Genomic DNA, 27,478 nt, shown 5'->3' on the forward strand with positions numbered 1-27,478 from the left:
TCAGCCCCTTGTTTGCCTACTTTTGATCCCCATAAGCCGTTGGTCCTGGCTACTGATGCTTCGCAGTATGGGGTGGGGGCGGTCCTGGCTCATCGCAATGCAGATGGTTCCGAGCAACCACTGGCGTTTGCGTCTAAAATGCTTAGTCCCGCGCAGGCCCATTACTCCCAGGTGGAAAAAGAGGCTTTGGCCATTGTCTACGCTGTTACCAAGTTTCACCCTTTCTTGTATGGCACGAAGTTTCAGTTAATCACTGACCATAAGCTGTTAATATTGTTATTTGGCCCCGCCTCTCAGATTCCGGATAGGGCGGTCCACAGACTACAGCGCTGGGCCTTGTTCCTCTCTAAGTACCATTATCACATTCATTTTCGCCCTACAGGACAGCATGCCAACGCTGACGCTCTTTCCCGTCTTCCGGTGGGCCCGGATCCTATGTTCGATCGAGAGGAGATTATGTGTTTTCATTTGGATGTGGCGTCCCGCCAAGCGGTTGATGGCTTCCTGATCACTAGTTCTCGAGTCACCAGGGAAACGGCAGCTGACCCGGTTCTCCGGCAATTAGTTCGCCTCATTCAGCAGGGGTGGTCATCCCGCCCTCCGGGCTGGGCCTAGGACCCTCTTCGTAATTATTTTCTTCTACGGGACTGCCTCTCGGTCTTGGACGGCGTTCTCCTTCTGGCTACCGATGATACAGCTCCTCGCGTGGTTGTTCCTGCAAGTTTACGACGAGAGGTCCTCACGTTATTACATGCGGGGCACTGGGGTGTTTCCCGTACTAAAACCTTGGCTCGCAGACATGTGTACTGGCCCGGTATTGACAGAGAAATTGAGCACTTGGTGGCCGCCTGTTCCCAGTGTGCGAGCCAACAAGCATCTCCCAGTGCAGCGTTCTCTTCATGGCCGCCGGCAATCCAAGCATGGGAACGTGTTCACATCGATTTTGCGGGCCCGTTTCTCAATGGTTTTTGGCTCATTGTCATTGATGCTTATTCCCGATTCCCATATGTGGTTCGCTGCTCCTCAACCACTTCAGAAGTTGCAATCCAGGCACTAGCAAAAATTTTTTCTGTGGAAGGTCTGCCAATCACCCTGGTCTCGGACAATGGACCGCAGTTTATTTCGCAGACCTTCCAGGATTTTTGTAGGCGCTTCGGTATTCGGCACGTTTGCTCTCCCCCCTTCCATCCACAATCGAATGGGGAAGCCGAGTGCATGGTGCGCACATTTAAGACGCAGATGAAAAAGTATGTGCACGAATTTCCTGCGGAGGAAGCATTGACGTTTTTCTTGACGGCATACCGGACCACAACAATGGGAGAACGCAGCCCCGCAGAGCTCCTCCATGGGCGTCAACCTAGGACTCTGCTGCACCTCCTCCGGCCTGGTCCTCGCCAGTCTTCACAAAACGGAGTACCTGGCTTTCCACTGGGTATGTCGGTCTGGGCCCATGGGTTTGGTCGCAATCCACGTTGGATACCAGCGGTGGTCCTGCGTCGCAATGGCCGCCGGCTCTATACCTTGCAGGCGGGGGACCGGGTGGTACGTCGTCACCAAAATCAGCTACGTCCACGTTCGGGCACCCACCCTCCGCCCTCTCGGACACCGGCTTCCCCATTGCCGGCACCTGTGTTGGTTTCACAGGGGACGTTGCCTCCTCTCCCCGCTGTGCCTCTGCCGCACTGCAATGGTTCTCAGCCTTGGCAGGCTCCAGTAGCTCCAGCACCGGCATCGCCATCGTTCGAGATGCCCCAGTGAGAGCCGGCCCCCCTAGCAGGCCCGGTTTCTCAGGAGGTTGGTTCACCTGTGGTCGTCCCTTCCCCTTCGTCCCCGCCACTGGGCCTTGCCCCTCCCGGGGTGGAACAGGATCCGGAGTTCGACAGCTTGTCGCCCGTTCTGTCCCGGGCTCCAGTTGTGGGACGACGGGGGCCTCTTCGTGTAGGTCACTTCCAGCCGTATTCGAAGGTTCCGGCTCGAGGGTTGGCAGATCCCCTCGACTCCGGCCATCCAATCGATGTGGAGGTCATCGCTCCTGCCCGATGCTCCACCTTCCGACGCAATGGATCACAGTGGCTTCACCCCCCGAAGAAGGAGGAGTGTAGTAGCCACCAGAAAGATCGCGGGAGGCGCACATTGGCACGGCGCGTCACGGACGGTAGTTGCCGCAAGTAGAGTCTCATCCACCAGAGGGCACGAGAGAATTCGGACGCGACCTCTGCCGGCATGACAACAACAGCAACAACAACAATTCCGGCAGCACGGGCCGTGCCCGAGTCAGTTAACATCGGGCATGCCTAGGACACAGTCCCGGTCTACGCTAAGTGAAGTGCGACGTAAACGTGAACAGTGTTACTACATACCTATTAAGGACAAAATTGGTCCTGATATACTTACCTGAAGGAAAACCTATGTTACCAATGGTTTCTGTAAATATTTAATATCAACTGAATGTGGCCTCTCCTCATCTCTCATCTGTTGTATCATTTTCCTAGTATGACTGGAACCACTCGTTAGCTTTTCTTGTACAGAAGGTGTTCAAAAAGTTTTGCACAGTCGTCTATAATTTTTTTATTTCTTGCAGGAAGGGAATGAAATTTTTTGTGAACATACTTGGAAAATTTAGCTTTAAGTTGGTATATAAAAGTATTTTCTTTTATTTACAGGTGAGCCATAGTGGACCATGAAGTAGATTTCAGGTTGCAACAATGGTCGGTGATTGAGTTCCTCTCCAAGACCGGCGATGACTCTGCCACATCGATTCACAGGAAGTTGCTCCCTGTTTATGGGGAGGACACAGTGGATCACAGCAGTATCCAGTGGTGGTTGCAGAGGTTTAAAGAAGGTGATTTCTCTCTAATGGACAATCCACAATGGGGTAGACCATCAACGGCAGTGAGTGATGTGAATAAGGAGACTAATGATCAAATTATCCAAAATGACAAATGTGTGATGACACAACAGATTGCTGAAATGACTCATTTGTCAGTGGGTAGTGTGGTAACACTGGTACAAATCTGTGCACTTTGAGTGGCTACATTACTGACAAGATAAATGAAAACAATGAGGAAGAATGTGTGCGAGCGTCTGAGAAATAGCTCTCAGAGCAAACATGCTGTGCTAAGTTTTTTTTTACCAGGTGATCAATTTGCTCTCTTCATCTTAGCTGGCTATCTAGCTGGATGCCTAGGAATTTTGTATGTCTGGTTTCATAAATCTTTTGGTTGTTGATCTCCATTTCTGGAGCTTAGAGTTTTTTATTTACTTTCTGAAACTGTATAATGTTAGTTTTTGAAAATTTTAGGGTTAGGCTACTTGCTGTGAACCACTTGTGTATTTGGTTAGTGACTGTCAGCACTGTATCCTGCACTGCAGAGTTGGGGACCCTTGATCAGAATATTCGTGTCATCCACAAATATGACTATTTTTGCTCTGTCATTAATTGTAAATGGTAGATCATTAATATAGATCAGAAAAATCAGTGGCCCAAGGATCAAGCCCTGGGGGATTCCGTATTATATGTTTCACCAGTCTGAGTTTACTGTTACACCTGCCTCCATTGTGATAACTCTTTGCTTCTTGTTGTGTAGAAAAGATTGTAGCCACTTTAAAGGTTTGTCTTTGACACCTTAGTGTGGAAGCTTTTTTAGCAATGTACACTCCTGGAAATGGAAAAAAGAACACATTGACACCGGTGTGTCAGACCCACCATACTTGCTCCGGATACTGCGAGAGGGCTGTACAAGCAATGATCACACGCACGGCACAGCGGACACACCAGGAACCGCGGTGTTGGCCGTCGAATGGCGCTAGCTGCGCAGCATTTGTGCACCGCCGCCGTCAGTGTCAGCCAGTTTGCCGTGGCATATGGAGCTCCATCGCAGTCTTTAACACTGGTAGCATGCCGCGACAGCGTGGACGTGAACCGTATGTGCAGTTGACGGACTTTGAGCGAGGGCGTATAGTGGGCATGCGGGAGGCCGGGTGGACGTACCGCCGAATTGCTCAACACGTGGGGCGTGAGGTCTCCACAGTACATCGATGTTGTCGCCAGTGGTCGGCGGAAGGTGCACGTGCCCGTCGACCTGGGACCGGACCGCAGCGACGCACGGATGCACGCCAAGACCGTAGGATCCTACGCAGTGCCGTAGGGGACCGCACCGCCACTTCCCAGCAAATTAGGGACACTGTTGCTCCTGGGGTATCGGCGAGGACCATTCGCAACCGTCTCCATGAAGCTGGGCTACGGTCCCGCACACCGTTAGGCCGTCTTCCGCTCACGCCCCAACATCGTGCAGCCCGCCTCAAGTGGTGTCGCGACAGGCGTGAATGGAGGGACGAATGGAGACGTGTCGTCTTCAGCGATGAGAGTCGCTTCTGCCTTGGTGCCAATGATGGTCGTATGCGTGTTTGGCGCCGTGCAGGTGAGCGCCACAATCAGGACTGCATACGACCGAGGCACACAGGGCCAACACCCGGCATCATGGTGTGGGGAGCGATCTCCTACACTGGCCGTACACCACTGGTGATCGTCAAGGGGACACTGAATAGTGCACGGTACATCCAAACCGTCATCGAACCCATCGTTCTACCATTCCTAGACCGGCAAGGGAACTTGCTGTTCCAACAGGACAATGCACGTCCGCATGTATCCCGTGCCACCCAAAGTGCTCTAGAAGGTGTAAGTCAACTACCCTGGCCAGCAAGATCTCCGGATCTGTCCCCCATTGAGCATGTTTGGGACTGGATGAAGCGTCGTCTCACGCGGTCTGCACGTCCAGCACGAATGCTGGTCCAACTGAGGCACCAGGTGGAAATGGCATGGCAAGCCGTTCCACAGGACTACATCCAGCATCTCTACGATCGTCTCCATGGGAGAATAGCAGCCTGCATTGCTGCGAAAGGTGGATATACACTGTACTAGTGCCGACATTGTGCATGCTCTGTTGCCTGTGTCTATGTGCCTGTGGTTCTGTCAGTGTGATCATGTGATGTATCTGACCACAGGAATGTGTCAATAAAGTTTCCCCTTCCTGGGACAATGAATTCACGGTGTTCTTATTTCAATTTCCAGGAGTGTATTATGATCTACACAGTCGAAAGCTTTAGCAAGGTAACAAAAAATTGGACACCTTCTGAGATTTGATTCACCTAGAGTTTCACCCGTTAGGCTCAATATAACTCTCTTTGTGGATAATCCCTTATGAAAGGCAAACTGTGCAAATGTCAGTAAGCCATTTTGTGTCATATGGCCATAAATCCTATCAAAAACTACTCTCTCAGACACCTTTAAGAACACTGGCAGCCAAAAGATGGGCCAATAATTGGATGGTACATTCCTTGCCCCACTTTTGTGGATGGGCATCACTATTGCATGTTTCAGTCTGCCTGGAAATGTCACAGTTTTCATTGACTGGTTACATAAATGGCATAATATGTGACTGATTAAGTCTGCATATGATTTTGGAATCCTATTGATATTCCATCATGTTCAGAACATCCAGAGCTTTTAAGTAATTTTATGATTTTTTCAATTTCTTTTGGAGATGTAAGATTCTGCTGTACTTTAGTTTTAATAGTAGGATACTCTAACAGAGAATTGATGATTCTGTGTAAAGTTCTTTACTACTTGTCCTTACAATTCTTTTATTTTCCTGTTACTTGTTAGTGTGCCCTCCAGTGCTGGACATTCTATCTTCTGTGTACCATCCCACTGCATAAAACTCTAAGCTAACTAAGACACTTTTTAGGCAGGGGAACCTTTGCTAGTTCTCTTACTGACAACAACAGGGATTTGATCATGTGTAACCTCATCGCCGCCGTCAATGCTCTTACTAGTTGGCTCCCAGTTATTTCTCGTGTTTTTATTTAAAACAAGATTAGATTTTAATGCTTGGTTAGTGCTGAAAACATCTCAGCCAAAAGTAGTATGTATTTGAGGATTCAGCAACGACTGGTATAACATTGCAAAACTGAACATTTTGTTTATCAGCTTATCACATCATGCTGAGAGTGCCTAACAGTTAAGTTCCTGATCAGTAATTTCTGGGAATGTGTAAGACTGCCTCCATTGTTTTGACCACATTCATGGGTGGATACTAAAGCTCCTACATATGTTGCCGAGCTTTAAATTTGCTACAGTCAAGTGCCAGCCTTGGAGCTGCATCATATGATATGTAAACACAGTGTAGGTGTAGGTACAAACCTAATTACAACATTACTTGTGCTGTCATGCACAAAAGTTTCAGACGTACTTCCTACAGAAGTCAAATATACTACTGACATCTTGGAAAGAGCATAGCTGCTGATTATGGTGAGTTGTCTGTTGGTATTCTGAAGTTTACTGTTGGGAAATGTATGAGCACCTGTCAAAACTCTTTGCTTACTCTATTGAAAGTTCAACAATCCCAGCCTCATGGAACACAGCAATACTAACACTGCACAGCAAAAAAGGAAGCATTCAAAACATAAAAAAAACTATTGCACCATAAGTCTAATCAGTGTTTTGTACAAAGTTTTTACAAAAATATTGTTAGATCAGATCAGTCTTACCCTTGACACAGCTAAACCCACTGAGCAAGCTAGATCCCATAGCAGCTGCAGCACTCTAGGCTACTTTTGTTCTCTATGTAGTGATAAGCAGAGTAAACCAGGGTTGAGGAAAACTTGGTTGTGTGTTTTTTTTTTAAAAAAAAACCAACCCAGTGAATAAAATTGTATTTTATTGTTGTTGGATTTTTTTCGTACTGATGATTAAACACTTCCGTTTCAATTCCTATAATTACACTATTCAAAACACTAACCCATTCTGATAACTATTTAGTGCCGCACTGCATCCATTAGGAGGAACTTCTCCACATTTTTGACCACATTCATGGGTGGATACTAAAGCTCCTACATATGTTGCTGAGCTTTAAATTTGCTACAGTCAAGTGCCAGCCTTGGAGCTGCTTATTTGGTCAAAAGTACGAAATAATTTGGGGCAGAAAAGACCTGAGAAATTAGTGAAGAACTATAAATCAAGGCGTGCTTCCAAAATGTAGTAAGTTTTATTTCAGTCATTACGATTCTATATCAAGTTAAAAATTTTCTTTTATGTGGAAGTGCAAATGTTATTTCGCTGTGTTTCTTGCATGTCAAGAAATGTTGAGGCACAATATTAATAAAATAAATTCTTGAGACAGTACATAGTTGCCTTCAATAAATGTGATGGCGCTTTTAAAGTTGTGGAAGGCTAACTAAGTAACATTTAGTATGTTAATTAAATATAAGTAATTAAATAATTTTTTAATTTTTTTAAGTTCTTGAATATGAAGTTATTGAAAAGGGGGTCATGAACAATTCATCGGTATGAAATATGCATGAAACACTAGCAGACGCTATAACCTAACCGCAAAAAACATTGCATGCAAAAAATAAAAACTGCCAGTGTTTCCTTTCTAACAAGAGGCCAACGAGGATTCCTCGTGTCTCCCCAAATATATCAACACATCACGGATAAAAGTCAGCGCCTAGTATCGGTAGGTTCAACCCATTTCTTCAAATATCCGAAAGCCATCAGGTTACGAACATCAACTATTATCGGCAACAAAAACACTCGAGCGCCGTACAACGTATGATTCGTGGCAGAAAACAATATGAGGCACTCAATTAAATTTCGATACAAGTATACAAATACAGTAATGCATGTTTACAAACAAACTCACGTGCGTCAACTGTCACACTATATGTGCATCCAAAGTCTTACAGTCTCTCCAGAGTTTACTATGAACTTGAAATTGGGATCATAGACACAGGCTGATCCCACTAGTGTACAACACAGCAGAGCAAATTGTTGTGGTTTCAGCTTTGTTGCACGTGGAAGACAAGTATAATCGATATTGTGCTTACAATTATAAGACTTTTGCGGGTGACAGCTTCCATAATGATAGTATCTATGGTCGAAGAATAGGATAGCCTGTCTGGGGCAAGCTTTGAACTCATGTTGTTGTTATTGTGTACACTATACAGTATACAGTGTCTGTTAAGGATAGCGAAGAATTGGTGGTAGGTGGGAAATTAATTTTGATTGCATAGTTTAATATGTGTGTTCCCGGAAGAAGTTGGAGTGTGTGATTTTTGTTATTTGCTGGGCTTTTATTTGCATGTCAGCACAAGCTTGCATAACTCGAGAGCGTTCGTATACAGCGTCGTTTAAGTAACAACCTTCGTAGTTGGGTGTTGATATTTACACGTTGTACTGGCATGGCATGTCCTCACATTATTGCCAACAAAATAGTAGACTCAAATATCCCTTTCTATTTCTGGGGTTTCCTTCGGGTGCCTTTTCTGTAACGACTACCTCGTCGGTGGGATTTTAAACTCGAATTCTTCACCTCTCCTTGTAAAAGAACGTCCAGTAAAGTGCAGTGGTGTTCAAAACTATCATCCTGTGGATCACTGCTTACTACAATTTCTTGCTCATCAGTCAGGTAAAACTATCGTCAAGATGACGAACGTATACACCTAGCCCGGTCCCATGTAAAAATCAAGTTTATAAGCCAACCACCAGTCTTATAGGTTGGACTTCTTTCTTTTAACAAACTCTCAGCAATCAAAATCCTATATTTCTATGAAACAAATGTGCCCAGTTTTTGTTATGAAGTTTTAAGTAATGATTTTTAATTCCTTGAAGATACATCTACGTGGTGGTCTGTAAGCAACATCACTTATTAATCTTAAAGCTTTCTTTTGGAGCTTAAAAGACTGCTTTGCAAAAGGGGTATTTCCCCAAAATACTATTCCATGCTTCAGTAGACTAACCATGTATGCGTAATAAGAACTAACACTGTTCCAGTATTGCAGCAATCTTTAAGCACTCTTAATATGTAACAGTACTTGATTAATTTTTTGTTAAGCATTTCTACATGTTCTTCCTATCTTAGATGCTCATCTACCCATAATCCTAAAAATTTTATGTGATTCTTTTGCTGAATTTGGCTATTCAATGATGAGAATTTTACACTGATCCTATTTTATTCTTATATTGCTGGAGTTCATCCATACAGTTTTCTTGTCGTTGACAACTAGACAGTTATCTTTAAACCATTTTTCTGCCACTTCTGCAGTTTTGTTAATTTTTTGCTGCATCTCATAATCATTCTTCCATTTTATAATGAAGCTGGTATCATCAGGAAATAATATGGTATCAGCTGTTGAAAACTGTTGAGGTAGGTCATTAATAAAAATCAAGAATAACAGTGGTCCCAATACCGAGCTCTGGGCCACCCCATAATTAACTTTTTTTATATTCAGAATGGTACCCATTTCCATCCTTAGAAATTTGTACTCTTTGTTTCCTATCAGTTAAATATGACTTCAGCTACTCTTAGGAAATACCACGGACACCATAATTAGGCCTATACAGTTTTAAGAGCAGTAGATTATGACTTATAAGATCAAACACTTTGGAAAGGTCCAAAAACAACCCACAGATCAGTTCCTTGTCCTCAATAGCTTTGTAGACAAGTTTTAGGAAACTGAAGAGAGCTGTTTGTGTAGATTTGCCTTTTCTGAAACCATTTTGTGGATTTACAAGAATTTTATTTTGGTTTAGGAAGTCTAGCAATCTGCCATACATTATTCTTTCAATTATTTTCGAAAATACAGATAATAATGATAGAGGACTGAAAGTTTTAATGTCAGACTTGTCACCACTTATAAACTGGTGTTACTGTTGACTGCTTAAGTTTCCTTGGAAACACACCAGTTTCAGAGGAGTCATTGATTATGTCCACAATTTGAGAGGCAACATTCTCGGTACTATATTTAACAATTTTGTCAGGGATACTATCAAATCCACAGGTCATTTTACTCATTAGTTTGCTGATAGCCGTTTGTACTTCTTTGGGTGTTACGGTATATAGGTACATTTCCTTTCATTTATTGGAGTTGGTACCTTTATCTTTGGATTATATTTAGTGGTCAGATTTTGGGCTACATTAATATAATGATCATTAAATATATTAGGTGTTAGAAGTCGATCATCAACAATTTCATTTTTGTGTTTTATGGTGATTGTATTACTTGCACTTTCATGTTTGCCTGGATGATTGTTAATAACTTTCCACATAGATTTCATTTTGTTGTTACTCTTTCTGATGTATGAATATTGTGCTTTTTCCTATAACACTTGACAATGGTTTCAAGATATTATTTTGCTTTGCACACTTATAAAGCATTCTAAGATTTTCTGATGACTCTTTGATTTCACTTGTTATCCATGAATTTGATTTTTTGTTTATACCATAGCATTGGCCTATTTATAATTTGACAAGAACTTGTTGAATTTTATACCTACAGAACTATTGCTTTCCAAGTCCCAGCTTACATTTTTTGACATTAGATTAAAGACCCTAATGCTGTCATCATTAATTAATCTTCTCTCAATATATCTCCTATTGTCACTTTTCTTATGAGATTTCTCTAAAGTCAATTTAATTGCTTGATGATCAGAGAAACCTGTATCCAGTACCTCAGATTTAAAGCCACGTTTTGATTTGTCAATGAATATTTGGTCTATAGTAATTTCACTTTTGCTGCTGTGTCTGGTGGTGTCTTCTACACACATGCCCATATTGTATGTTTTTAGTAGATTAACAACTTTTTGCCCCCATTTTTACAGCTGTCCTTGAAATCCCCAAGCACAATTATATATTTTGACTGACTATTCAGATATTTCAGAAGATTTTCCAAAATTTCAGAGAATACTTCAAAATTGCCAGGTGGGGACCTATATAAACATGCAATTATAATTTTACTATCTGTTAGTTCACATAAACATATTCAAAATCTTTTTCAATACAGCAGACATTTTAAAATCTAATTTCCTTTGATTTATTACCTATTCTTATATATACATGTTCCACCCTCTCTGTATGTTTCCCTCCAAAAGCTACTGACCAACTGGAAGTCAGAAATCCCAACTGCACATTTTTATAGTTCATGTAGCCTGTGTTTAGTTATATGCAAGATAGAAATCTCCTTCAGTGAACCATTCAAAAGGACCCATAACTCATATAACTTACTGGTTAAGTCCTGTACTTTATGATATAGGAGAGTTAAAGAATTATTCAGTCCTATGAGAGGTATGTTTCTTGCTTGGTTACTTCTTTGAAGAGTAGGCTCAAATCTTTTCATTTATGATCTGATTTTCACCTCCTGGGAGTCCTGGACTTCTTCGTGGGTGTTTTCTTCTACAGTGGTTTGGGCCATAAAAAATCTTTCTTATGTTGTTTGGATGCTAACTTCTGCCTGTTGTTTTTAACTTCTGTCCACTCTGGTACAGCTTCTGTGCTGATTCCCTGCCATTTGTTCGTTCGACTAAAGGCATATTTACTGTTACATTTTGGTTTCTTCTACGGTTATTTTCATATATTGTAGTGATACTGTCTTCTGTGTTGCTTCCTTGTCATTTGTTCGTTCCATGTTATGCATATTTACTGTTAATTTTTTGGTTTCGTCTTCTGTTATTTTCCCATATAGTAAGCTTACAGTTTCGTTGAGTGACTGATCTGCCTGTTGCAAGCAGTTAACAGAGATCAGTGACTGTGTGGTGGGCTGAAACATGCCTGAATAATGAAGGTGATAATAGGCTAGTGTCTTTCTGACAGTTTTTGAAGTTTATTATAAATGTGAAACTAGAATCAGAGCACACAGATACCATATGCACCACATAAATTATGACCAATTCCAACACTTCATATTTGTCATTGTCTTGACTATCATGAAACACATTCTGTGGCTTGGGAAGTTCAGAATAAAACTCTGTTCATTTCAGGCATGAGATCCAGCACTATTGTAAAGTCTTTGGTTTCAAGATTGATATGGTCTACCTATGTATTTGGCATCCCAAAGTGTGACATTGAGAAAATGGTGGGTTCCCATGACCTGAAAGGAGAATATGAAACATTAAACAACAGTTCCCAGCAATCTGTTGGAAACTTCATCATTGCAGAATTTCTGAAATCTACAATGTTCCTGTGTACATTAACTTTTGATTTGGCAGCGAGGTTGTTAACACACTTTAAAGCTCTGACATCCTCATCATCCATTTTCCAGACTGTAAAAGGTGTAGCTAGTCTGGCTTGCTGAGTAACTAGATACCAACCTTCAGGTGAGGAAGCTGAAGCAGTTTCACGTTGGCAAACCTAGATAACAATTCAACAGCCCAGAAGAACAAAATTATTCTTTGTTCTTTGGGCCCATACAGAAGTGAAATCAGAGAAACTGGTGAGTGTTTATACGTACACTGGGTGTACAACACAAATAAAACTGGTTTACCATAAAATCAACAGATATTAGAAATATGTATACATTCTACTAACTCAGTGTCACTGATAGTGTGCTTCAGGCCCTTGTGATTCTCAGTGCCTCATATGTTTTTTTATGTACATGTCCTGTAGCAGCTAATGGCTAGAGTGTGATATTGGACTTCCCGCCTCCCTGAAATGTTGATTGTGATATGTGTTATAGCAATGGTTGGACACACATTGTCTTCATTTACTGTTTCACATTCCTCAACAGGAAGAAGTCTCAGATGTGGGTTAAGAAAATGTCCTTAAGAGGGATTATTAAACTTGTGTCAAGGGAAACAGAAATACTGTTGTTTCTGTAGATCGGTAGTGATGAGTAGGTTGTTAATGAAGTGAAACGTGTCATAAAAACGGCACTTCATTGTCTAAGCAGCTGCAGAGCACAGTTCAATCATGCCATTTTTAATGTTGGATTTTTGTGAAAATTATTATTTGTAATGTAGCATATGTATTATTTTATTAAGCTGTTCAAGCTACAATTGAATTACACATTAAAAATATGCTTTTTTTTGGAATAGATTGAAAAATCAGCCAACCAGTTGCAAATAAAGGTTTATTATCCCTTGACCATAGTTTTGATATTTGCAAAAATATCTTCTTCAGAAGCATTGGCCTTATTACATCACATGATGCCACAATAGATTAGATGAAGCCAAGCGGCTCTTTTCGTAAATGAAATTACTGCTGGGTGGCAGCATTTTGACATGAACAATTGTTAGAAGGTAGTTTTGATGTCACATTTTCCAAGTCACATCGCTATCGTAGAGTGAGTGGCCTAACATAAAGAGGAAAAGTAGGTCTTTTGTCTTGGAAAAAAGTGAGTCTCTTGTCTCCTCCATCTTCTTCCAGGTTTGCTGTTTCTTTTCTTCTCTTGAATGCCCTTTAAGGGGATTCTTTTTTTTTCGTGGCACTCTCCACTGGCACAAATGCAGGGTCATCTGTAGTATCTTGACACTTCGTTGGAAGATGATTAGTGTGACAGTAGCTGTGTTGCAGTATACCGACACTGCAACCTGGCTGGAAACTGAGAGAATGCAAATCTGACATGATTGTCTACATATATTCACAGATCATGAAAGTAGTTCGGGAAGAAAAGGTGTTTCGATCAACAAAGAAAACTTGTTCCTATTGTCAAAGTTAAAGTATAATTTATGAAGTAAGTGTTTTCTGTTATGCCTGGAGAATATCTTGGATCTCTGAGCTTCATGTCTATATCTTTTTCCCGTAATTTACGAGGAGTTTATAATGTGTTGAATACATTGCAGTGTGTACCGTTATCATTATTCACCCCCACATAATCATGAAGTGGCATTAAATAGAAAGACTTGCCTTGGAGGCTGAACGACCCCAAACAGGGCCTTCTGGCCAATAATGCCATGTGATCATTTCATTTAACACTTTCAGTTTAGGTGAAGCAGTTTCAAGATAGTCTGTGAATTAATTAATTATTTCTAAATGAAATAATGGAAAATCCAGGATGTAATGTAACAATATTATGAAAGAAAATTTGCTACCATATAGAGGAGAAGCAGAGGCGCGACTCAGCATCTGTGCTGTACGGTGAGTAGCAACTTTCCTTTGATAATATTGTTTCACATCTAAATGAAGTATTCAGCAATATTGCTAGTGATAATTTGAACAACCAGAAATACAGGGTGGTCAAAAGTCTGTTATTATTTGAAAATTTAATATTTACGGAATAATGTAGGCAGGGGAGAGGTAAAAATTGACACACATGCTTGAAATGGCAAGGGTTTTATTGAAATGAAAACAAAATGACCAGCAGGTGGCACTTTGTAGGATATAAAAGCAATAATTAGTATAAAATTGATGTTTAGCAAAGACAACTGTATGCTCTTTATAATTAATGCGTAACATGTCAGCTGTCATTCATCAACAATTCCTCTAGTCGAGAGACAATGTTGTGAACAGCACTGTACAGCATAATGGTAGGTATGACGAGAAATTGCCAAGAATGTGGTCTTTTTACGTCCCTAATAAGGTCGGAGGATGGCAGTAGACTTGTTTATTTATTTATTTACATGTCAAGTTCTGTAGGACCAAATTGAGGAGCACATCTCCAAGGTCATGGAACATGTCAGTACATGAACTTACAACATAAAAGTAATAACAGATAAAAATAAATGTTCATGAACCTGAAAGAAAATCAGTCCATAAGTTTAAGCAAACGCTATCAGCAATACAGTGAGAATCAGCTTAATTTTTCAAGGAACTCCTCGACAGAATAGAAGGAGTGACCCATGAGGAAACTCTTCAGTTTCGATTTGAAAGCACGTGGATCACTGCTAAGATTTTTGAATTCGAGTGGCAGCTTATTGAAAATGGATGCAGCAATATACTGCACACCTTTTTGCACAAGAGTTAAGGAAGTCCTATCCAAATGGAGGTTTGATTTCTGCTGAGTATTAACCGAGTAAAAGCTGCTTATTGTTGGAAATAAACTAATATTGGTAACAAGAAACGACAATAAGGAATATACATATTGAGAGGCCAATGTCAAAATACCCAGACTCGTGAACAGAGGTCGGCAAGAGATTCGTGAACTCACACCACTTATTGCCCGAACCACCCGTTTCTGAGCCAAAAATATCCTTCTAGAATGCGAAGAGTTACCCCAAAACATAATACCATACGACATAAGTGAATGAAAATAAGCAAAGTAGACTAATTTACGTGTCGAAGTATCACTCACTTTCGATACCGTTCGAATAGTGAAAATGGCAGTATTAAGTCTTTGAACAAGATCCTGAACGTGGGCTTTCCATGACAGCTTGCTATCTATCTGACCACCTAGGAATTTGAACTGTTCAGTTTCACTAATCATATGCCCGTTCTGTGAGATTAAAACATCAGGTTTTGTTGAATTGTGTGTTAGAAACTGTAAAAACTGAGTCTTACTGTGATTAAATGTTAGTTTATTTTCTACAAGCCATGAACTGAGGTCATGTACTGCACTATTTGAAACTGAGTCAATGTTGCACACAACATCCTTTACTACCAAGCTAGTGTCATCAGCAAACAGAAATAGTTTAGAGTTACCAATAATACTAGAGGGCATATCATTTATATAAATAAGGAACAGGAGCAGCCCCAACACTGATCCCTGGGGCAACCCCCACTTGACAGTACCCCACTCAGATCCCACATCACAGCCGTTATCAACATTGTGAATAATGACCTTTTGCTGCCTGTTGCTAAAGTAGGAGGTGAACCAATTGTGAGCTACTCCCCTTATTCCGTAATGATCCAACTTCTGGAGCAATATTGTGAGCTCAACACAGTCAAATGCCTTTGTTAAATCAAAAAATACGCCAAGCGTTCGAAACTTTTTGTTTAGCCCATACAGTACCTCACAGAGAAAAGAGAATATAGCATTTTCAGTTGTCAAACGACTTCTAAAGCTGAACTGTACATTTGATAGCAAATCGTGTGATATAAAATGATCAATTAACCTTACATACACAACCTTTTCGATAACTTTTGCAAACACTGATGGCATAGAAATAGGTCTAAAATTATCTACATTATTCCTTTCTCCCTTTTTATAAAGCAGCTTTACTACTGAGTACTTTAATCGCTCAGGAAACTGACCATTCCTAAAGGAAAAATTACAAATATGGCTAAATACAGGGCTAACATGTGCAGCACAGTACTTTAATATTCTACTAGACACTCCATCATAACCATGAGAGTCCTTAGTCTTCAGTGAATTAATTATTGACTCAATCTCCCTCTTGTCTGTATCACAGAGGAGTATATCAGACGTCAATCTCGGAAAGGCATTTGCCAAGAAATTTATATGATTTCCTGTAGAAACTAAATTTTTATTTAATTCACCAGCAATGCCCAGAAAATGGTTGTTGAATACTGTACATATATCTGATTTATCGGTAACAGAAATATTATTATTGCGAACTGACTTTATATCATCAACCTTGTGCTGCTGACCAGACACTTCCTTCACAACTGACCATATGGCTTTAATTTTATCCTGTGAATTAGCTATTCTATTTGCATACCACATGTGACTTGTGACTTCATGTAACCCTACTACCAAAAATCACATGGATTGAGAGGTCTGGGGACCTGGGAAGCCAAGCATGACGGAAGTGGCGGCTCATCACATAATCCTCACCAAATGATGTGTGCAAGATATCTTTCATACATGTAGCCTTTTGAGGTGGAGCACTGTCCTGCATAAAAGTCATGCCTTTCAACAGATGTTTATCAGCCAGGCAAGGTATGATGCAGTTTAGTAATATATTGGCATACATTGCACCAATCACATGACATTTTATGAGCATTTCTTAATCAGTGTCACTAATGTGTTGCTGTTGAGCTCCATCTGTTGGCTGGTTTTTGCACTCATTTTTGGTTTCAATTGATCCTCATGTCATTTCAGGCATGTGTGTCAGGTGTTACCTTTCTATCAAAATTATTCATTTTCAAATGTTAACATATTTTTGGGCCACCCTTTATATTGAATGTTTTAATTATTTTGACAAGAGGGTGGATGTTATTATGAGCAACAGTTCAGGATTGAATATACTAGTACATATCTATTTGGGGATTGAATGCTACTCATCACATAAAGGAGACATTGAGCATCAGCATATAGAAAACAATGTTTACTGGAAAACTGAGAGAGAAAATGTATGTCTAGATCACTATTCAGAGAAAGTAATGCACACCACACAGTTACATAAAAATGATGCTCTCTCTCTCTCTCTCTCTTCTCTCTCTCTGTGTGTGTGTGTGTGTGTGTGTGTGTGTGTGTGTGTGTGTGTGAAAGAGAGAGAGAGAGAGAGAGAGAGAGAGAGTTAGGGATTGAGTGATTGAGAGAGAGATGGCCTTTTTCCAAAGGTGAGCTAATATTTATCATTTTCTACATCTCTGTTTTCTGCTCACCATCTGTACTACTCATTGAGTAGCGACCTATTCTCATGGCTGTATTTATTAATTGAAAGGTTTAATCGATTTGAATTAGACCAGACTGGCATCAATGCATAGACAGACACATGCTGGAGTGCAAGGCGGTCATGAGCTCATGACTTGTAGGTACCATAGGTTGTTAGACCATTATTTATTTAGTTTTTCTTCCTTTGCTGATGAAGCTTGCATTACACTAGGTATTGTAAATATTGTTAATTGTTCATGTACAGGGAGCTGCTGCTGTTTATTCTAAGAATTAACGCATGCTCTGAGGAGACCCCTATTAAGGATAGATTGCCTCTTTTGTGACGACATAATTTCTTCGTTCCTTAAAATTATAACATCAACAGCTAGTTCCAACAAGAAAGCTTTTTCTATCTCACTCATATTCATGTAGTAATTTTTTTCTTGTATTGTTATTATTTCAGAAAATGGGGAAAACAACAAAAGACAAGAGAGATATTTACTACCGCATGGCAAAAACTGAAGGGTGGAGAGCAAGGAGTGCTTTTAAACTGATACAAATTGATGAAGAATATAATATTCTTTCAGGTAACTAATCATGTTGTTTTCTTATTTTGATGTATAACATTAAACCCGGTTCTTAGTGACATCCTCCCCTTCGTTACCCTTTCCATGTCCTAGTAATTTTAACATCCTACTGTCCTTTAAAATGACAATAGAGAAACCCTTCGCAGATTACAAGCTATAGTGTGAAAAAATCACCGCTACTTACTTTGCAGAGGAAGCACAAAGATATGGGTAAGGCTATAAACAAGATACTCAGTACTATAGCCAAGTTTTCAAACTTTTTTTTTTGTTCATCACTGTTCCTTAGATACTAGCAAGAAAGAGAGTGTTGAGGAGTGTGGAAAAAGTGAAGGTGTGTTTTAATAAAGAGAAATAGCGGTTAGAAATTTCATTAACAATTAATTAGCATATTGATCTCTATTTTGGCGAAAGTTAACAGTGTAAAATTAGTAGGAGAACTGCTACTTTTTTAAAAGCTGCTGCTTCATTGCTTTGGAGTCGCGTGGAGGGTCTTAACCGAAGGCTCTGTCAATTCTGTGATGGTCATGGCTGCAGATTTCTGGACTTGCATTATGGAGCATAGAATTGTAGGACTACCCTCAATGGGTGATGGTAGCACTATGCAAAGGAAGCAGCTATTAGAGTAGCAGAATACTTCTGGAGTACATTTTTAGGCTAGGTAGCAGTTTGAAGTCCTCTGATGAACACTCGCCAGTCAATATGCAGAAAGCAAAATCAGATCACTTACTTCCTGAACTTACTGCCTTTCAGGAAAATTGTCATGCTCAAATTATTCTTGAAACCAAGAGCTGGATGAAAACCAAAATAGAAAACTCCAAAGTATTCTGCGAGCTATGGAACATACTTATATCAAGAAGAGAGATTAGATGCTGTAGGAGGGTGAGTGTTCATTGCTATGGACAAAAGTATTGTGTCTATTGATGTTGTATTTGAGTCTGGCTGTAATGTTATCTGGACACTAGTAACAGATATGTTAAATGCTACAAGATTCCAGATAGCTTCTTACTTCTGTAGAGAAAATATGGAGAAAGGAGGAGTTGCCACGTTTGTCAGAAACTGTTTTGATTTCAGGAATACTGATATTAATAAATTTTGACCAGAGCAGCACGTAGAAGGTTGTGCAACAGAAGTAGTATTTCATAGTAAGTTCTTTATAATAGTAGGTATATACAGATCACCTTCAGGAAATTTTAACCTCTTCATAAAAAATCTGGGAGCTCTGTTGTCCCATCTCATGGTAAAGAAAAGGAAGTAGTGGTTGCTGGTGAATTTAATGTGAATTTATTTAAAAGCTCTGTCAGTGAACAATTCACTTTAGTTCCTACTGTGAACTTTGCTGCTAGGATATGTAAATGCTCCGAGATTGCAATTGATAATATCTTTGTAGACAAATCTAGGGAAAAAAGTCATATCACAAAACCAATAGTAAATGGGATATCTGATCATGACATGCAGCATCTTGTGTTCAATGTTGAAACTTGTCAGGATAAAAAAAAAAAAATCTATTAAATCTTGAGTACAGGAGGGTAATAAATAAGTCAAAACTTGAGAAATTCAGGGAATTACTCAAAGACGTGAACTGGGAAGATGTTTACAACAATTCTGACTCAAATGGAAAATACAAAGCATTCATTAATAAAGTTGATTCCACTTTTGAAAATTGTTTTCCCTTAAGGGTAACTCAAATCACAGAGAAGTCAAAAAATAAACCGTGGATTACACAAGGAATAAAGATATTGTGGGACAAAAAGGAGACTGTATCTACTATCTAGGAACAACTCTGATGTTAGAATTGTAATGCATTACAAAGAATACAGCAAAATATTGAACAAGTAATCCAGAAATCGAAGTAGCTTTATTATGAGAAAAAGATAATTACATCAGGCAACAAAATAAAAACTGTATGGGATATAGTGAAGACAGAGACAGGTGGGGCCAAAAAGGAAGAGGAACAGATAGCTCTAAAAATAAATGAGACTTTGGTAACAATTGCATTTAGTGTTACAAACCTCTTAAACAAGTACTTCATTTCTGTTACTGATATCTTGGGATTATCAGGTTTGGTGAGCAGTACAATGAAGTATCTGAGACCAGTCTTTAAAAATAATTTCAATAAAATGGAAATGACACTCATGTCTCCCAAAGAAGTAGCATCCATCATGAAAATCCTTAAAATCTCAGAATTCCAGTGGGTACGATAACATATCAATTAAGTTAATCAGAGTGCTCATGTGAGTTGAGTTCTATCTCAAGTTATTTGTGTAATCAATCTCTTATCAGCGGAACATTTCCATTCTGGCTAAAATATGCTGAACTTAAGCCTCTTTACAAGGAGGGGGGTAAAGAGATACCATCAAACTATCGACCAATTTCACTTTTGCCTGCTTTCACAAAAATATATGAAAAGGTTGTGTTCAAGCATCTTCTTAAGCACCTGACTGCAAATAATGTATTGTCCAAGTCACAGTCTGGATTTCTTAAGGGTTCTGATATAGAGAAAGCTATTTACACTTACAGTGAGAATGTACTTAATTCATTAGATAATAAATTAGATGCTTCTGGCATTTTCTGTGACCTGTCAGAATCCTTTGACTGTGTGAACCATAGCATTCTGTTAAGTAAATTAGAATATTATGTTGTCACCAGCAATGCTGCGAAATTGTTTGAATTTTGTCTATCCAACAGGAAACAAAGGGTGTTGTTGCAAAATACCTGCGCAGTAAGCAGTCAGTCTTGGACTGGGGATTAATTACATGTAATATTCCTCAAGGTTCCATCTTGGGTCCATTACCTTTTCTTGTGTACATTAATGACCTCTCATCTGTTACATTGCCAGTTGCTAAGTTTGTTTTGTTTGCATATGATACAAGCATTGCAATAAGCAGCAAGTCAAGTACAGATTTAGAAATAGCTGCCAATCAAATTTTCACTGACGTCAATAAGTGGTTTAAAGTTAATTCACTGTCATTAAACTATAGGCAGTTCAAAACCTGTAACAGATTTCCTTCCAGCATGTGTATAACACATGAAGACATGCAGATTGAAGAGGTTGACAGTGTTAAATTTCTGGGATTGCAACTCAATAATAAATTCAGTTGGAAAGGGCATACCACAGAATTGCTTAAGCTCCTAAACAAGCCTGTATTTGCAGTGAGAATCGTGTGAGATCTAGGAGATATAAATATAAAAAACTTGCATACTTTGCTTACTGTCATTCAATTGTGTCATATGGGATCATATTCTGGGGCAACTCATCAGACCAAGCAAAAGTTTTTAGTGTGCAAAAGTGTGTGATAATCATTTGTGGTGTAAATTCAAGATCATGTAGAAACCTGTTCAAGGAGCTTTGTATTCTAATCACTGCTTCTCAGTATATTTATTCCTTAATGAAATTTGTTGCAAGTAATACATCTCAGCATTCCAGAAGCACTTATGAATTCAAAAAAGATATATTTAAATAAACGGTTCTTTTTAGAACCTCTTCTGACAGTTATTTCAGTAAATATTGAAGGCATGTCACAACCTAAGCAACAGCTGCTTGAAGAACTGTGCTGTGAACATAAGTGTGATGTACTGTGCATATGAGAAACTCACAAAGATACCCAGCAAAGATGACTGAAAATACCTGGTTTGCAGCTAGCTGCAGAAATACCTCATGCTAAATATGGAAGTGCTATTTTCGTCAAGCCAGAAATCCCAAGTCTTGAGTGCCTATTGTACACATGACAATAACATCGAGATCATCACCTTGGAACTCAGCAACTGTGTGATCACATCATTGTAGAAGCCTCATTTCGAAAAATTTGTTCCTCCTAAAAACTTTGATTCACGAAAGATATTTTGGTAATAGGGAATTTTAATAGCCACAGCCATGCCTGGGGATACACTCAAGAAGATGAAAATGGTGAAGCCATTATATCTTGGGCTGAAACTGACTCCCTCTCCCTCATTCATGATAGTAAATTACCTCCATCCTGTGACAGTGGAAGGTGGCAATGAGGGTACAACCCTGACCTCTTGTTTGTGAGTGAAAATGTAGCGCAACAGTGCCACAAATCAGTGTGTCATCCCATACCTAACACACACATAGGCCAATAATGTGCCAACTTCTTCCCATCATAAGACCTCGAGAAATTGGTTTTAGACGAAGGTATAATTTCAAGAAGGCAGATTGACTGAAACTTTCTAAAATGCTGGACAATAAAGTTCATACAATTAAGCCTATGCCTGAAGAGTACGAACACTTTGTTGAGCTTGTTAAATTCTGCTCGCGAGCATGTATCCCAAGAGGCTGCAAGACAAACTACCTGCAGGGCGTAACTTCAGAAACAGCTACATTGCTCGAGGAATATTATACCCAATACAATGAAAACCCATTCAGTGAGGAAACCTCCCAAATAGCTAGATCTGTCTTCTCCCCAATCTCTGAGGCAAAGAGAACACAGTGGGAGAAACTGATTGAAGACTGTGATATGAGTAGAAGTAGTGACGAGGCCTGGAGGCTTCTAAAACAGTTGAATTATGACCCTTCAGAGGTGAATATGCATGTGAATGTCTGAGCTGATCAAATTACACACCAGCTCATACAAAATAGGAAACCACTTTAATCAACCAGGCCTGGTAAGAAGACATGTGAGAGACGTTCTGACCAAGAAACCAATACTCTGCTTCAACCATTTACCCAGACTGAGGTGGATCTCACTCTGAGTAAGTGCAAAAATTGTAAAGTGGCAGGCCTTGATGATATAAGACTTGAGCAGATAAAGAACTTTGGGCTGATAACGAAAGCATGGCTGAGAGACCTAATGAACAACGGTGTCCAATCCTGCAAGATTCCTAAACTCTGGAGGAAAGCCAAAGTTATAGCTATCTGCAAGCCAGGCAAGGACTAAATTGACCCTAAAAGCTACCGCCCTATATCTTTCGTATGTCATCTGTATAAACTTCTTGAAAGTCAATTCTTGCCATGCCAAAACAGTAGATGTCGCTCTTAATGATACGTGTCGTATCATCACCGGGTGCCTGAAGCCTACTCCTCTGGATAAACTGTACAGCCTTGTGGGAATTGCATCCACCAACATCCTCCGAGAGGTAGCAGCAAAAAGTGAGAAGAAAAAATCAGAAACTTCTGAAGCTCACCCCCTATATGGCTATCAACCAGCAAACCCACAATTAAAATCCAGAAAGAGCTTCCTCAGATCTACCGAGACTCTAGTTGGGGCACTACAGCAATGCTGAATCGAACTGTGATGTGCAAGACTTACCAGTGCTGTGGGATGGATTACACCAAATGAAAGACTACCACCCGGCTACACAGAGAGTTGGAGTACATGGAGATCCCTCAACAGACTACACTCAGGTGTCACGAAATGTAAGAGCAATTTGACTTTTATATATATATATATATATATATATATATACAGGGTGGTCCCGAATTCATGGTACAAACTTTAATGGTAGGTGCAGGACATTGTAACAAGGATATATTGTATAGGAATGTATAGTCCCAGGTGACGCGGTGAGGCGTAAACAGGGAAAATAACGGCCGAAAGGAAAACGAAAGATTTTATTGAAATCGTTGTTGACAAGTGTCATGTTTACAGTAAGTGTTCAAAATTGCGTCCACCATGAGCGATACATGCTTGACAGCGTCGGTGCAGCGATTGGCGTACACGTTCAAAGATGCCTGGTATTTCACGCACACCTGCAGCAGCTACAGATATGCGAGCAACGAGATCCTCATCTGAGTCAACTGGAGTCTCATAAACAAGACTCTTAAGATGTCCCCATAAAAAGTAATCGAGGCAAGAGAAATCAGGAGATCGGGGTGGCCAAGGGACTGGTCCACCACGCCCAATCCATCTAGCACCAAACGTGGCATTCAGGTAATTCCGTACAGCAGTGCTGAAGTGTGCTGGCGCTCCATCGTGCTGAAACCACATGCGGTTACGAATGGCGAGCGGAACATCTTGCAGCAGTTCTGGTAACACTTCTTGCAGAAAAATAAGATAGCTTTCGCCACAGAGTCGCGTGGGTAGTAAGTATGGCCCAATCAAAAAGTCGTTCACAATACCAGCCCACACATTAATACCGAAACGTTGTTGATACGCATGTGGACGCGTTGCATGTGGATTATCTGTTGCCCACACATGGGAATTGTGCGCATTAAAGACACCCTCGCGTGAAAATGTCGCTTCATCTGTAAATAGCACATGACCTACGAAATCCGGCTGCAACGCACATTGCTGCAACAACCACTGGCAGAAGTTCACGCGAAGAGGATAATCTGCCGGATTCAATGCTTGTACTTTTTGAAAATGGAAGGGGTGTAAGCGATTTTCATTTAACACTCTGCATACAGTCTGATGACTCACATGTACGTCACGCGCAACAGTTCTTGTGCTTGACTCGGGTCTATCAGCCACTATGTTCAAGATGCGTTCTTCCAGTCTTGGAGTGCGTACAGCTCTTAATCGACCAGCGTCATGTCTGTTGACGTCGAACGTACCTGTTTCACAAAGTTGACGATGTAACCGTTGAAAAATTCTATGATCCGGCATTCGTCGATTAGGATACTCCGCGCGATACATTCGTAACGCAGCTCTGGCGTTACCATTTGCACGGCCTTACATGTAATGCATGTCTGCTTTTTCTGCATACGTAAAGTCACCCATCGTCTACGGCAGCACAATTGTGAATGGCGCTTGTCCCTACTGCGATACATCATGTTCATCTACTGCCCTCTACCGGTAGTGACACCAACCGATCACTCCATTTCTCTTTCCCCTGTTTACGCCTCACCGCGTCACCTGCGACTATACATTCCTATACAATAAATCCTTGTTACAATGTCCTGTACCTACCATTAAAGTTTGTACCATGAATTCGGGACCACCCTGTATATATATAAGTGGCAGGCCTTGATGATATAAGAGTTGAGCAGATAAAGAACTTTGGGCTGATAACGAAAACATGGCTGAGATTCATTCATATATATATATATATATATATGTCTAAAAAGAAAGATGATGAAACTTACCAAACAAAAGCGCTGGCAGGTCGATAGACACACAAACAAACACAAACATACACACAAAATTCTAGCTTTCGCAACCAATGGTTGCCTCCCTCTTTCCTGACGAGGCAACCATTGGTTGCGAAAGCTAGAATTTTGTGTGTATGTTTGTGTTTGTTTGTGTGTCTATCGACCTGCCAGCGCTTTTGTTTGGTAAGTTTCATCATCTTTCTTTTTAGACATATTTTTCCCACGTGGAATGTTTCCCTCTATTATATTCATATATATATATATATATATATATATATATATGTGTGTGTGTGTGTGTGTGTGTGTGTGTGTGTGTGTGTGGTTATAATAGAGGGAAACATTCCACGTAGGAAATATATATCTAACAGCAAAGATGATGTGACTTACCAAATGAAAGTGCTGGCAGGTCGACAGACACACAAACATACACACAAAATTCAAGCTTTCGCAACAAACTGTTGCCTCGTCAGGAAAGAGGGATTTAACATGAGGTTGAAATGAAAATGAAAGATAAAAATATATGGGGAGAGATAAGGGTGAACTAGAAAATAACTGGAGATCTGGTATGAAAAAAGGCGAAAAAGTGTTGGTTAAGTTGATCCTGTGGTGAACTTGGGTTGGTAGACAGCGATGTGCATGAAGGTTAGGTGGTTGTGTTGCCGCTAAAACACGTTAAAGGACGGAGAAATTCAGGAAAATTTCGAAAAAAACGTGTAAATGTATTAAAAGGAGTGGTGTTGTGGTGAAAGATTACGAAAATGGGGCTAACAATTGTAAATAATGACGTTAAAACCTGTGGGGAGCGGCTAAAAATGATCAGTGATGTGCGAAAAACGGAAGTGGAAATAAAGTAAAAGTTATCAGAACTAGCCGAAATGGTTGTTTAATACGTGAAAGCAGCTGTTATTGAACTAGAAACGGTGGATTTTATAGCAGCGGTATTGTTGAAAGCGCAAAATAAAAATTTGCCGAAATGGTTGTTTAATACGTGAAAGCAGCTGTTATTGAACTAGAAACGGTGGATTTTATAGCAGCGGTATTGTTGAAAGCGCAAAATAAAATTTTTTTTTTTTGGTATTGTTTGGAAGTGGGTTACGTATTATAGAGTATATATAGGCGGGATAAAATTGTATTACGGTAAAAAGGGGAAGGTGAATACAAAGTGAGACTACTGGTAAAAACAGAAAGAGAAAATAAGACGACAGGAAAGATTTCGAGATGCAACAGCGACAATAACAAACGTAATTGTTGGGTTCAAATTAATGATATGGTTATAATAGAGGGAAACATTCCACGTAGGAAATATATATCTAAAAGCAAAGATGATGTGACTTACCAAATGAAAGTGCTGGCAGGTCGACAGACACACAAACAAACACAAACATACACACGAAATTCAAGCTTTCGCAACAAACTGTTGCCTCTTTCCTGACGAGGCAACAGTTTGTTGCGAAAGCTTGAATTTTGTGTGTATGTTTGTGTTTGTTTGTGTGTCTGTCGACCTGCCAGCACTTTCATTTGGTAAGTCACATCATCTTTGCTTTTTTTATATATATATATATAGTACAATATTTTATACATCGTAAATGCTTCTGACACGAATAAATAAAAAAACTTGCCTTGGTACAAAAAGGGGTCCAATATTCAGGAACACACATTTTCAACAAATTGCCAGCACCTGTTAAAAACTTGATTTCAGATAAAGCACAGTTTAAACAGAGTTTGAAAGACTTTCTGATAGGCAGCTACTTCTATTCTATAGATGCATATCTTAACAGAGACTGTTAAGCCAGCTTAAGTAAAAATGTCTGTTAGATTTCCGTTTTGACGACACTTGGTCACAACAGTCAACATTAGGTATTTTGTTTATGATAAATTATTAATAGTGCATAACAATGTTTCATTCTGGCAGTGTGTTAATTCTGTAAATATTAGCTGTTCCAGTTTACCACATTGTATTCACCTATTTTGACAATCTCCTGACAAATGATCGGGGCAGTAAGTATTATATTCCAATGTTCTATGTTATAGTTTCTGACATGTTCCATGCCCACGAGAATCATCTCATTTTTTTTGGGTCTATGGAATGAAAACTGGATCTAATCTAGTCGTCAGGCACAGGTGAATTCATGTTAATTATCAATGTTTTTACTGGCCATCCAGTTCTGCTGAAGCAGTTATAAAACCATTCAAAGAAAGTGTATGCTCAATAGTGCAGAAGTACCCAGATCATGCAACATTAATTGGATTGACTTTAATCTATTAAGTGTAGACTGGAACTATGAAATTACAATCATCTGTCCATAACTGTTCATTCATTGATTGCTCTTAAAGATGACTCATCTAAATTACAACACATAAAATGTTAGTTCAATTTATTACATGAATGATACTTAACTTGATACAGTCCTTTGCCATAGGAGCGCTTGATAATTTACAAGTGTCATTGACTATTAAAGCATCACTTGATATGCTAATTAAGAAACTGTTTTCTTGAAGTACAGTGTTCAGCACTTTCAAAAGTATGTTTATATCTGAGACTTGAATAACTCTTTAGTCCTGCTCAATGGTGTTGACT

The 27,478-nt window shown here is 40.0% G+C and overlaps 2 protein-coding genes across 8 annotated transcripts in view; one reads left to right on the plus strand and one right to left on the minus strand.

The window, feature by feature from the left end:
* LOC124595171 (putative tRNA (cytidine(32)/guanosine(34)-2'-O)-methyltransferase) overlaps window positions 1–7,920 on the minus strand; it is an 80,630-nt gene extending 72,710 nt beyond the window's left edge. Inside the window, exon 1 of one of the 2 annotated variants that reach the window (XM_047133794.1) lies at window positions 7,704–7,920. The gene's annotated coding sequence lies outside the window, so the exon portion shown is untranslated. The remainder of the gene's footprint in view (window positions 1–7,703) is intronic. The other variant, XM_047133787.1, reaches the window with a different exon arrangement.
* Window positions 7,402–27,478, plus strand: part of LOC124595185 (putative tRNA (cytidine(32)/guanosine(34)-2'-O)-methyltransferase) — a 77,221-nt gene continuing 57,144 nt past the window's right edge. For 2 of the 6 annotated variants that reach the window (XR_006978184.1, XM_047133807.1), the window contains exons 1-2: window positions 7,402–7,517; window positions 17,732–17,855. Coding sequence is in view for 5 of the 6 variants with exons in the window: in XM_047133807.1 (XP_046989763.1) it covers window positions 7,404–7,517; window positions 17,732–17,855 (238 nt within the window). In the remaining variant the exon portion in view is untranslated. Of the gene's footprint in view, window positions 7,518–7,770; window positions 8,044–8,320; window positions 8,469–12,096; window positions 12,268–13,754; window positions 13,911–17,731; window positions 17,856–27,478 lie in introns of those variants that run through there. The other 4 variants (XM_047133846.1, XM_047133830.1, XM_047133820.1 and 1 more) reach the window with 4 other exon arrangements.

Source organism: Schistocerca americana, chromosome 1, assembly GCF_021461395.2.
Source record: "Schistocerca americana isolate TAMUIC-IGC-003095 chromosome 1, iqSchAmer2.1, whole genome shotgun sequence".
NCBI lineage: Eukaryota > Metazoa > Arthropoda > Insecta > Orthoptera > Acrididae > Schistocerca > Schistocerca americana.